At 60.7% G+C, this 12313-nt stretch overlaps 1 protein-coding gene across 2 annotated transcripts; it reads left to right on the top strand.

Moving 5' to 3' along the window:
- The first annotated feature begins 399 nt into the window (after nt 1-399).
- Nucleotides 400-10565, top strand: MMP14 (matrix metallopeptidase 14). Of its 2 annotated transcripts, none has more exons than XM_075531892.1 (10): nt 400-786; nt 4659-4807; nt 5060-5182; nt 5585-5892; nt 6423-6588; nt 6859-7015; nt 7172-7310; nt 7454-7604; nt 8074-8189; nt 8711-10565. In XM_075531892.1, exons 1-10 carry the CDS (start codon nt 679-681, stop codon nt 9040-9042), a joined length of 1749 nt encoding a protein of 582 aa, XP_075388007.1. In that variant the 5' UTR covers nt 400-678; the 3' UTR covers nt 9043-10565. The 2 variants fall into 2 exon arrangements, with proteins under 2 accessions (XP_075388007.1, XP_075388006.1); XM_075531891.1 differs by having other exon boundaries at nt 401-786; nt 6423-6584; nt 6855-7015.
- The last annotated feature ends 1748 nt before the right edge of the window (nt 10566-12313 follow it).

Raw genomic sequence — 12313 nt, 5'->3', positions numbered from 1 at the left:
TAAAGGACAAAAGTTCCAATTTGGTAGCGGCCCAGGTATGGGCAGAGAACCAACCCCCTAACTTGTTACAAACTGGCCCCCCTTCCCACGCCAGTCTCATGGAAGTGGGTCCCCTTCACCCCTCCACCCAAGGCGGCCCCGGAGCTTCTGCTGACCTCCGCATATTTCCCACCCGGAGGTGAGGAAATCCAGCCACCCGAAATGTGCTGGGGAGTAGAAAGCCAGCCACATCCGTCCCGGTTCGCTTGCTCCCGCTCGGCCTGGGCCCCTGCAGATGGCAGAGTGCACCACAGAGAGACTCCTTTCTTCCCTTCCCCAGCCCTCGGCTGTAATTGGATTCAGGCTGAAACAACCACGTCCCCACTGGAGAAGGAGGGCTTGGGGGCGGGGGCGGGCGAAGGGAGGGACCACAGGAGAGCGCTAGCAGGCCGCCCGACCCAGTTCGCCGACTAAGCAGAAGAAAGGTCCAAAAAAAGTGGGAAAGAGGAGAGCAAACAGGCACTTCCAAGAACAATCCCCTCCTCTCCAAGCCGGCAGCGCTCGAGGAATCCAAACTCGGGACCTCCCGGAGAAGACAAAGGCGCCCCGGGGGAGGCGCAGCGCGACCCCAGGGCGTGGGCCCTGCGCCGGACGGACGGAGCCGCGACCGACCGACGGACGGACGGACGGACCGAGACCATGTCTCCCGGCCGCCAGCCCGCGCGCAGCCTGCTCCTGCCTCTGCTCACGCTCTGCACGGCGCTCGCCGCGCTCGGCTCAGCGCAGAGCAGCAGCTTCAGCCCCGAAGTGAGTGAGTCAGTGAGTCGGGCCCAGGAGCCCCGGGGTGTCCCGCGGACAGCAGCCCCCGCTCGGGGGCTGTCTCAGCTGCTGGGGTCTGCAGGCCCCCCCTTTCCCTCGTCACCTCCTAACTTCCCAGTGGGTCCAACTTGGATCGCCCCCATCCTCCCCCCTCCAGGCTTGCTTTCCCGGCCCTCCCTTTCCCTCCGAGAAGGAACTTTGCAGCCCAGCTGGACCCCCATCCCCCAGTTCCCCGGCGCTGGCTCTAAGCTCAGCTCTGAAGCCCGTTGGGAGCCGGGTCACTTTGGGGGCTCCCGCTCCCCACCCTCTGCGGCTGCCCTCCTCTGCTCTCCAGCTCTCCAGCGCAGGGGGGGGCCCTGGAGGTCCCGTGCGGATAGACAGCACCGGGAGGCCCTTAGCCGCTCCAGCCGTTTCCCTGGGAGCCCAGCGAACACAGCCTCGGCCAGGTTGGGGGCGGAGGGGGGGTCGCAGAGCAGTCGTTCCTGCTCCCCCGCCCTGCTGTGTCCCTAGCCCGGAGCCCCGGCTTGGAGGGTCGGCTTGGAGGGTCGGGAGCTGGCCGGTACTCCGTGCACACAAAGCTCTCCTTGTGAGCTTGGGGGGGCTCCGTCGGGCCGGCTGCTCCTCCCCCTGCCCAGGCCTTCGGGCCCTTTTGTTGTAGTTAATTGTTTTTTTGTGTTAATTACTGCGAGACTGGGGCATCCCGTGGAAAGGGGAGAAGGCCTGGCCTTAGGTGCCTGCACATCCCTCTGCCAACTCTGGCGACCCCCACCCACCCGGCCGGGAGGAAGAAGCGTGGGAGTTGTCTGAAGAGGATTTTCCTCTCTCTCCCGCTTATTTTGGGGTAAAGGTGGGAGAGGGATTTAATCAGTTTCTTATTTTGGACCATCCCAACCCACTCTGCCCGTCCCTGGCCTGGGTGCGGTCGGGAGGGGCCAGGAAGGGCCCACGAAAGGGGGAAGGGATCAGGACTTGGCTTCCTCTGCCCAGGTCCCACCGCCCAGATGAAACTTCTCCAGAATGAGGGACACTCTGTGTGCTGGGGGTCACCACCGGGAAAGTGCCCCAGGGCTCATGGAACTGTGCCCTGGGGATGGGCTAAACCGGCCTGACTGCAATCCTCATCTGAGGGTGAACCCAGAGCACCTAACAAAAGGAGGGCCTTGGGGCATCTCGGGGCTGCCCACTGCCAGCTTCTGCCGCCCTGCCCGCCTTCCCTCCCGCCTGCCAGGCCCCTAGGGGAGGGCGGCAGCCCTGGCTCTGTTTTAAGTGGGTCATGGGCAGCCCCAGAGCCAGAACCACCCTTTGCTCCTGGGTGGGAGGCAGAAGAGGGAGGAGCAGGCCTAGAGGCTAAGATCCAGGGCCTGCTGTTAAGCCTGAGATGCCCTAAACTCAGCCAGGCCCCCTGGCTCAGAGCTGTAAGGGCTTCCCTAGACCTTTCCCCTGGAGGAATCCATGTACCCCTCTTTCCGCAAGACAAAGACTCAGATCTTTGATTCCCCCCACCCAAAGTTGCCCCCTCTCCAAGTCAAAGTGGAGAGGGGTTGGGGGGTGCCCCAGTCTTCAGATAGCCCCAGGCCTCCCAACAGGCTCCAGGAGGACCCTCTCCACCCTTGGTCTGTCTGGGGCTCAGCCCTTCCCCCACTGGACCGCAGACAGGGTCCTCTGGGCTGTGGTTCCCACCTCAGTATTCTCTGTGGCTCCTGAGCCTTACTCAGAGGCTGCCGTGGGAGAAGGAAGGGAGAAAGCAGAGGCCTGGAAGAAGGGGAAGAGAAGGCTCCCTAGACACTAGGGAATCCCCTTCCTTGACGCACCTCCATTTCTCTCTACAGACCGTGGGGTGGAGGTGTGTGTGGGTGGGAACAGTTAGACCTGGGAAATGACTCTGGGTGACATGAGTTTGGCTTTGGGTGGTGGAGCCTCTCAAGGAGCCCTGAAGGCATAGTGGTTGCTACTCACCTCGGGCGGCTTACTGGGAGACAGCCACTGGAAACCACCAGCGGCTTGGCCTGACGAGGTGGGAGGGGTGGGAGGGGCAGCTGACAACTCCCGTCAAGACCCACAGTCTCCGAAACCCACAGGAGCAGTTCTCCTTTGCCCTCTGAGGTCACTCTGAGTCAGAATCGACTCATGGCAGCCAGTGATTTTGTGAGTGACCTTCTTGAAGAGCCATCTACCCCGGAGGCCCTTTCTGTTGCCCATCCCACTTCTGCCATTCTGCCCTAAGAGATTCCCCTCAGCTTTGCTGAGTTGCGTGGGGCTTGCCCCCAAACCTACTAACCTTCAGCTCTGGGAGTAGATGACTCCCATCTCTCCCCAGAGCCTGAAATGGCTGCTTTCCTGCCCGGGTCATGGGCCCAGTGTGTGCCTACCTTGCAGGTGAGGCTAGGGGCAAAGGGAGTTTTCTGCATACTTGGGCACAGGCTACAGCAGGCCTCTCACGGGCACTGACTGTGGCATCAACCAGCACAGGTCAGGGCAAGCCCACAGCTCCTGGAGAGCAGCCCAGGATGGGAGCACCCTGCTCAGCTCCCCTCTGGTGTGCCAGAAGTTAAACTTCTCCCTCCTCTCCCTGTCAGCCTGGCCGGGCTTCCTCTTGGCTGGGAAAAGACTGGGCTGTTTATTTCCTGGGCCCTCACGCTCGGCCTTAGAGATCATTTCCCAGAACCGTGTTGCAATTCCTGCTGCCCCTGTGAGCTCATGTCCCCTGTGTGAGAGCTCCTGAATCACCCCCAGCCCCTGGAAGGGCACCACTCTGACAGCCAGAGTCTGGAGGCACAGGGCCTCGCGGAGATCCAGCTCCTGACCCAGGCCTGGGATAGTGGGCAATACGGCACCCAACAGCAGTCTCTGTCTACCTACCCTATAAATTCTCTGCCCTCTCTGTCCTATAAATTCCTACTCGGGGTCCCCTGCAGCATCACTCTGGGCTCCTTCTGAAAGCAAAGCAGGAGCTGGGACCAGAGTTATCTGGGAAGTTAGCCTGTCTCCACCACCGGAGAGGGCAAATAAATTCATATTCCATAGTCAGTCTAGATCGTTTTACTGTGACGACTTTAAGAAAAAAGTCAACTGTTCTTACCATAAAGGCTGACTCTTGCCTAGCAGTTTGCAAATGTGTGCGCCTTTCAGTCATGCATCAAAACCTCAACTTTAATGGAGGCAGTATGCCAGAATTTATATTATGGACAATTCAAAGCATGCTACCAATCAAATAATTTTCCAGCTTCCATCACCAACATGCCCCCATCCCCCCCACCACCACCTTAGCTCCAATGCTGCTTGGATGGGGACAGTGGCAAGATCCTGGCTTGAATTGAATCACACCTCTTGCCCCTCTGAAGGCCCCAGCTTACACTGAGCAGTGTCCAGCCCCAGCCCTGGCATCCCTCCCATCTTAGCAGATCTCAGCTGGGAGGGTCCTGGAGGCCTAGGCATGCCTGTCCCTAGAGGGCCCCAGGCTGGCCCAAATCAGAGCTTCTCAGACCTTGAGTGTGTCCCTCCCAGCTTGCCCCCTCAGCATGGACACAGTAAGAACGCTTAAACAGAGGAGAGGGTGCTAGACGGACTCTCACAATCTGAGAAGACAGCCTAGAATTCTCTGCTACACCATTAGGGCTCCTTGTCCTCAAGAGAGCTACAGCCAAAGTCCAGGGCTGTGGCTTCCCATCCTTGTGTGAGCCCAAGCTCCAAGGGGCAAGCCATGCTGGGGCCGCCGCTGGTCCCCCACCAAGCCAGAAGCCTGCGCCTTTGTCATCCAGCAGAAAGGCACATGTCACGGATTGTGGTGTCACACATCACGGGGACCACAGGCTCCCCGGGGCCAGGTGGAGGATGTTCTAAGGCAGATCCCTTTCCTACAGGCCTGGCTGCAGCAGTATGGCTACCTGCCCCCCGGGGACCTGCGCACTCACACACAGCGCTCGCCCCAGTCGCTCTCCGCTGCCATCTCTGCCATGCAGAGGTTCTATGGTTTACGAATAACGGGCAAAGCTGACGCAGACACCATGAAGTAAGTGTTGGGCCAAGGCAGGAATTCTTCCACTGCGCCCACCCCCACCCCAGCATCCACGTCCTCAGTGCTGCTGCCCCCTGAATACCCAGTGCAACCACACCGGCTGCTGCTGGCCCTCATCTTCACCCTGGCCTCACCCCTACACCCAGTGAACCTCACTTCCTACTGAACTGACCCCTGGAGCCTTTTCCCTTGCATACCCTGTACTGACCCCAATCATCAACCTCCCTCTCCTCTCCCCGGCCCCAGGGCCATGAGGAGGCCCCGCTGTGGTGTCCCAGACAAGTTTGGGGCTGAGATCAAGGCCAATGTCCGAAGGAAGCGGTATGCCATCCAGGGCCTCAAGTGGCAGCACACCGAGCTTACGTTCTGGTGAGTCTGACGGGCAGACGTCCTTTCAAACTGCTGGGTGCCATGTCCACACAGGGGCACAGGGCACGGGGACCCTCACCCCACCCCTGCCCTCTGCTCTAGGAGAGCATACTAGGGAGTGGGGAAGACAATGACTGATCTTGGCAAGAGATGCAGCCGGTGAGGGTGGGCGGGAGGGGGCGATGCACCTCAGCCTCAGAAAGCCAAAGCCTGGGGTTCCCGGAGGCCGTCCCCTCAGTTCTTAAGCTGAGATGTCAAAGCAGCAAGAAAAGGCAACCGGGAAGGCCGAGGTGGTGGGGCAGTTCAGTCAGACCTGGGGAGCGTGCAGACAGGAAGGCTGTCGCCCTTTGCTATCTTAACACCCACCCACGCCCATCCTCTCCCCACGTGGCTGGACCCCAGCATCCAGAATTACACCCCCAAGGTGGGCGAGTATGCCACCTTCGAGGCCATTCGCAAGGCGTTCCGAGTGTGGGAGAATGCCACGCCGCTGCGCTTCCGCGAGGTGCCCTACACCTACATCCGCGAGGGCCACGAGAAGCAGGCCGACATCATGATCTTCTTTGCTGAGGGCTTCCATGGCGACAGCACACCCTTCGATGGCGAGGGCGGCTTCCTGGCCCATGCCTACTTCCCGGGCCCCAACATTGGAGGGGACACCCACTTTGATTCTGCTGAGCCCTGGACTGTCCGGAACGAGGATCTCAATGGTGAGCAACGTCGCCCTGGAGCCCTTGACTCCAGGGAAAGCCTAGGACCATCTATAGGGGGGCGGGCCTTCCCCCCAACATCTCAGGGCTAGAAGGAACCACAAAGATCTCCTGGTCTGACTTCCAACCAGAGCAGGGATCCTGCCTGGAGAGCCTTATGCCTGGGCCCGTCTCTCATCTACTAACGGCCTTCTCAGACAAAGACGGCTTCACCCTCCTGGACACGCCTTAGGGGAGGATGGACCTTTAGCTCCTGGTAGAAGCGGAGGCCTAGGGAGGACCTACCTCAGCCTCCTTTAACACACACCCTCCTGAGATCCTACCCCAGGGCGCACTCTCGCACCTCCGCCTCCAGGAGGAAGTTGCTGACTGGCCTTGTCCGCCACTGCCCACCCATCACGAGGCTGGGCCTGAGGATTGGGCCATCTGGGTGGGAACTTGGCAGGCAGGCATGGGTGTGGAACAGCAAGGGACTGGGAGGGAGGGGGACCTGGGCCTTCATCCTAAGCATCCTCCCCCAACCCCTCCAGGGAATGACATCTTCCTGGTGGCCGTGCATGAGCTAGGGCATGCCCTGGGCCTCGAGCACTCCAGTGACCCCTCGGCCATCATGGCGCCCTTTTACCAGTGGATGGACACAGAGAACTTTGTGCTGCCCGATGATGACCGCAGAGGCATCCAGCAGCTTTATGGCAAGTCATTGAACCCACTGTTGCCTCTGGTCCGTGCCATCCCCCCACCCCCCACCCCCACCCCCGCCCGACTCCCAGTCCGGCCTCCTCTGCTCCCACTCCTCTACTTAGCTTCCTCCGCTCCTGCTTCCGATGCTCCCTTTCTGTCTTCTCCCAATGAGTTGTCTCAGCATGCCCCCAGAGGTCCAAGCATGCTGCCCCCGCCCATCCATCAGGTCCTCCTTCCCCTTCTGCCACCAAGTGTGAGAAGGCTCTCCTGTTCCCCACCAGGAAGTGAGGCCGGGTTCCCCACCAAGACACCCTCGCACCCCAGGACCACTTCCCGGCCTTCTGTACCCGATAAGCCCCATAACCCCACCTACGGGCCCAACATCTGTGACGGGAACTTTGATACGGTGGCCATGCTTCGAGGGGAGATGTTTGTTTTCAAGGTGAGGGGCAGAAAGGGCAGGCTGGTGGGAGCGGCGGGGGGGACGGGAAGGCTCTGCGGCTTGGAGGCTGGGTGGAAATAGCCATAGGAGGATAAAGGGGGACTTTGGAGCTCGGACGATAACGTGCCCTCCCTCTTCCTCCCCGGGTGCCACCAGGAACGCTGGTTTTGGCGGGTGAGGAATAACCAGGTGATGGACGGCTACCCGATGCCCATCGGCCAGTTCTGGCGGGGCTTGCCTGCGTCCATCAACACAGCCTACGAGAGGAAGGATGGCAAGTTTGTCTTCTTCAAAGGTGAGCAGGCATGCCCCCCGCCCCCTCAGTCTTTGCTGGGTGAGCGTGGTGGCGGGGACACTCCCCAAAGGGGCTAATTATAGCCAGTTCCTCCAAAGACCGGAGAGCCCACGTGGAGCCTAGGTCTGCTTCTCTGTCCCCAGGAGACAAGCACTGGGTGTTCGACGAAGCCTCCCTGGAACCAGGCTACCCCAAGCACATCACGGAGCTGGGCCGGGGCCTGCCAACCGACAAGATCGACGCCGCCCTCTTCTGGATGCCCAGCGGGAAAACCTATTTCTTCCGGGGAAACAAGTAGACCCTCAAGCCCTTGACCCCACCCACCCCCAGACCCAGACCCACCTGCTCAGAATCCTCTGCAGCCTACCACCCCACCAAGTCCCCTCAAGAAGGAGGTGGCTGAGCCGCTTCTGTTGCTTCACAACAGACAGTGTCCAATGGGTGCCCAGTGAGTGGGAAGTGACCGGGTCACCATTTCAGACCTGGTCATTTGATACCTCCTGCCCCCTGCCCCCCCCGCCCGACACACACACACCAGCCCTGTGCCAGCCACCCCAGCAGCCGGGCACTGTCATTAAGGACTGCTGGTGGCTCCTGACAGCCTGAGCCCTCTTCCTCCTCCACCCCCACCTTCCGCCTCTCTCAGCTGCAGGCCCTCATTACTCCCCAGCCCCCCTTCCCCCATCCTGTGTCTGCTTGCTCCTTGGCGCTCCCCACTGTAATACCGATTGTCCAACCACTGCCCTTGTCGCCCTCTGTCCAGATACTACCGTTTCAACGAGGAGCTCAGGGCCGTGGACCACGAGTACCCCAAAAACATCAAAGTCTGGGAGGGCATCCCTGAGTCACCCCGAGGGTCATTCATGGGCAGCGATGAAGGTGAGAGGGGGCAGGGGGTGTCCTGGAGGGCAGGCACAGGCTTAGGGCATCAGGGAGGGCAGGAGGAAATGAAAGACTGTGTCCTGTGGACATTGGTGGCTGTGATAACAGTGGAGCCCCTCCTGGGTGCCCTGGTGGTATTGTGGTTACACATGGGACTGCGATCCGCATGGTCAGCAGTTCAAAACCACCAGCAGTCCCTCGGGAGAAAGACTGGGCTTCCTACTCCGGAAACAGTTACCGTCTCGGAAGCCCACAGGGGGTCAGGTTGCCTTGGGACAGTATGGACTGGATGGTGGTGAGTTTGCTGGGGGCCAGGCTCCCCATGCATGACAACACCCTGCGTCCCCACCCCTCCTGCAGCCAGGCTCGCAGCTGAAGAGGCTAGTGCCCAGAGAGGGGGGGACCCCATCCAGTTGACTCACATTAACCGATTCCCCTTCTGCGTATTTCTCCTCCTTGGCTTCCGGCCCCCATCCTCTGGTTCCTTGCCACCTCCTCGGACCTCCCCCGCCCTGCAGGCTTCACGTATTTCTACAAGGGCAACAAATACTGGAAATTCAACAACCAGAAGCTGAAGGTGGAGCCAGGCTACCCCAAGTCGGCACTGCGGGACTGGATGGGCTGCCCGTCGGGGGGCCGCCCGGATGAGGGCGTGGAGGAGGAGGAGGCAGTGATCATCATCGAGGTGGACGAGGAGGGCACTGGGGCCGTGAGCGCCGCCGCCGTGGTGCTTCCGGTGCTGCTGCTGCTGCTCGTGGTGGCCGTGGGCCTGGCCGTCTTCTTCTTCCGACGCCACGGGACCCCCAAGCGGCTGCTCTACTGCCAGCGCTCCCTGCTGGACAAGGTCTGACCCCCGCTGCCAGCCCGCCCACGCCTACGGCAAGGACTTTGCCTGCGAAGGCCAGTGGCAGTAGGTGGCTGTGGGTGGGCTGCCCCCACCCCTCCCAAGCACCCTCCCTTCACCCCCCTGTGCTCCTGTCCCCTAACCCCGACTCTCTTGTCTCTGTCCCCTGACTGGTCTCTCCCACCCTCGCCCCTGGCCTTGCTTCTTTCTTAGGAGGGTCCGGGTGGGGGGGCTACGCAGGGGCTGAGGGGGAGACTGCCAGTCGCTCCCCCAAGGGGAGCCCTGTAGCTTGGTTTGTGTCCAGCCCCAACTGAATGTCTTGGGGGGGGGGCTCTGCACTTGAAGGCAGGACCCTCAGACCTCGCTGGTAAAGGTCAAATTGGGGTCAACTGCTCCTCTTCCATTCCCGGGCATACCTTTAACCTCTGAACTCTGACCTCAGGAGGCTCTGGGCACCACAGCCCCCACAAGTCCCCCGTGTACCCCACTGGCTGCCTGCCACCACTCTTTCTGTCTAAAAGGAACCAAAGGGGTGAGGGGCTGGGTCCTGGGAGCAAAGCTTGCAAGAGGGTCTTCACTGCCCCGCACCTGTTCCAGGGAGCTTTCACGGAAGGCGTCTGAGCCATTAAGGACTAAACTGGGGAACGAGAAGCCTTACCGCTCTCAAAAGTTAGCCTTGGTTGGGGAGTGCGAGGTGGGAGGGCTAGGGGGGAGACCAGGGAGTCTGGAGCCCTAGGTGTGAGCCTGAAGGCCACATGCAGGCAGCTGGGGCTGGGACCCAGAGGCAGTGAAGCAGAGGGAGACTGGGATTAAGACCAGCGGGGGCAGCCAAGGGAGGGCAGTACATTGTGGTGGAGCTCAGGATGGTCCCTGACCAGGGTGTGCTTACCTGGGTCCTCGGTCCATTCCTGGGTAACCAGACAGCCTCGAGGGGACGGAACCAGACAGGAGAGGGCGCAGAGAGGTTGTATGCAGCAGGGACTCACTCTGGAACCTTGCTGAGAGAAGTCACCTGGTCTAAGTAGCCAAAAAGCGATGGGGGCTGGGCATTACCCCCACCTCAGAGAGGGGCCAGGCAGGTGGCACCACCTCCCCTGGCCCCTCTTAACAAATGTGCTGCCTCCCTCTGCCCTGATCAGCCTGCCTATTCTGTGTCTCCTTTGGCCACCAAAGGTGGTCAGGTACCAGGGGGCACTGGGACAAGGGAGAGCAAGAGGAGAGGAATGGCAGGGGTGGGGGGGTCCGGGGAGGGGGTAAGTGGGGTGAACGGTGCTGGCAGTTCAGCTAAAATTCTGTCTTGTTTGTTTGTTTTGTTTAATGTATATTTTTATTATAATTATTATATATGGACTCCATTCAAATCGTTCCTTTTTTGTTAACAAGGGGCATGGGGAGGGGAGGGGGCGGGAGGGGGGGACAGAGGCAGTCGACCCCAGGAACCTGCAGGGCGGGGCTGGGTCGTTGCCCTCTAAGGACATCTGTTTTTGACCTTGTTCAACCTTTCCACAAAGAATAAAGCGTGTCTCACATCTTGTGCGTGGCTGCCGTTCTGTACAGGGGCTGGGGCTTTGGCCACAAGGGGACTGGAGAGGGGCTGGGGGGGGCTGCCCCGTAACCTGGGCCAGCAGTGTCTTCCATGAGGTGGGGCTTGGGTGTTGTTCCTAAAGGGATCTATTTCTTCTGAGTGGAACGGAAGCCTCTGGGAACCAGAAGTGGGGTGGCGGTGGGGGGAGTGGCACCCCACTGAGGGCAGGGTAGTGGTTGATAGCCCAGCTGCTCTCTCTACAGAGCCTTGGGACCCAATGCCACTGAGGCAAGAGGACGTGGCCAAGCTGAGGCTGCTTGGAAATCTTTCCTAAGTCGCACTGCCCTGTCCTTGCCGTGTGACCTGCCCACAGACCCTCAGTTCCCTTATTCTTCCAGACTTGCCAATGGGGGATTTCCACCGGGCAGCTGAGCCTGACCTGAGGGCGAGGAGAAGTCCTTGTCCCTGGGCCAATAAGGAGTAACCCCTGGCAGGCCAGGGGCCCTCGAGGCAGGCCTTCGCCCAGGAGGGCTGTCCTGGGCCAGGACGGTCGGGTTGGAAGGACAGAATAACAAGCTTCGTTTCCTCGGTGCTTAGGAATCGCTCACTGTCCCAGACGGGTTCCCAGGCTGGGCTTCCTCCGAGAACCAGCTTGAGGGAAGAATGGCTCTGTTGCTGAGTCAGCAGCCGCCTCTCCTCACCGCACCCCCTCCCACCCTCTCCTTCCTGCCTCAGCCCAGCCCGACCTGGGCTTGGGCCCAGGCCCTCTGCAGCCGGCTCATCAGAGCCCTGGCCCCACCTAGGCCAGTTGGTCTATCCAGCTGCTTGCTCTTCGGAGCTGGTTCCTGTGATTGCTTTGGCAGAAGGGAGCCCCACCTTCCTGCCAGCCAGGAACCCTGACCCCATGCCTGGCCTCCTGCACCTCCCATGCCAGCAGCTGTTTGGCAGGGCCTGAGAGTTTCAGAGGAGCTGGGACCCTGAGAAGCCAGCACGGGGAAGCGAGTTGTTGGGGGTGTCCCAAGGGTGTTGGGGTCTGTGCGGGTGGCACAGAGCTCAAAAAAAAAATGAGCTCATGGCCCCATTGTGTTTTTGTGGGCCACATCTGGAGGCAATTACAGATGCTATCCAGTGGGTGTTCTGCACAACACAGCTGGAGCCCGCAGAGGAGCCTGGGGAGGGGGGACTGCCGGAGGGAGGAGGAGGGGGAGCCTCGGGCTCGAGACACTGAGTGCGGTTTCCCCATCACGAGGAAATTGTTTGGCCCTGATTCTGGAATCACAAGACGCTCTCTGAAGCCAAGGGGGAGAGAGGGGAATGAAGGACCACAGACAAAGGGGAAGAGGTAGGAGAGGGGGCCCTGGAACAGGGCACCCTGGGGAGAGAGGGCCCAGGGTCCTGCGTTGCTGATGTGTTTGGTCCTGTCTCAGCCACCCCAGCCAGGGAAGCTGCCTGGCAGCTCTGGGATGTCTCCCAGTGGCCCATCAGAGGGGACCAGGCTGGGGCGATCGAGAGCCAGGGCCAGCGGCTCCAGAGAGACCTGCAGACTCTGCTTTTGCTGGCCCTACCCGGCTTTGCCCACTGGGCCTGGCCCAGTTTCGGTGGTTCCAAGTTCCTTTATTAGAAAGCAGCACATGTGGGCTGCACAGCAAGGAGGGAGCCAAGGGGAATCTGCAGGAAGCTTGGGCGGAACCCAGGGCAGCAGGGAGCTCAGGAGAAGCTGGCCTCCTCGGTGAGAGGGCTGGACAGGTACAA

The sequence above is a fragment of the Tenrec ecaudatus genome, chromosome 14 (assembly GCF_050624435.1).
Source record: "Tenrec ecaudatus isolate mTenEca1 chromosome 14, mTenEca1.hap1, whole genome shotgun sequence".
Taxonomy (NCBI): domain Eukaryota; kingdom Metazoa; phylum Chordata; class Mammalia; order Afrosoricida; family Tenrecidae; genus Tenrec; species Tenrec ecaudatus.
Note: the sequence above shows the minus strand (reverse complement) of the source record. Positions and strands in the feature narration are given on the sequence as shown.

Bases quoted from the DNA above. Each gene is read 5' to 3' on its own strand.
- MMP14 (XM_075531892.1), top strand. From the start codon at position 679: ATGTCTCCCGGCCGCCAGCCCGCGCGCAGCCTGCTCCTGCCTCTGCTC. The intron at 5,893-6,422 runs GTGAGCAACGTC...CAACCCCTCCAG, and splicing joins CCGGAACGAGGATCTCAATG to GGAATGACATCTTCCTGGTG. The intron at 8,190-8,710 runs GTGAGAGGGGGC...CCCGCCCTGCAG, and splicing joins ATTCATGGGCAGCGATGAAG to GCTTCACGTATTTCTACAAG.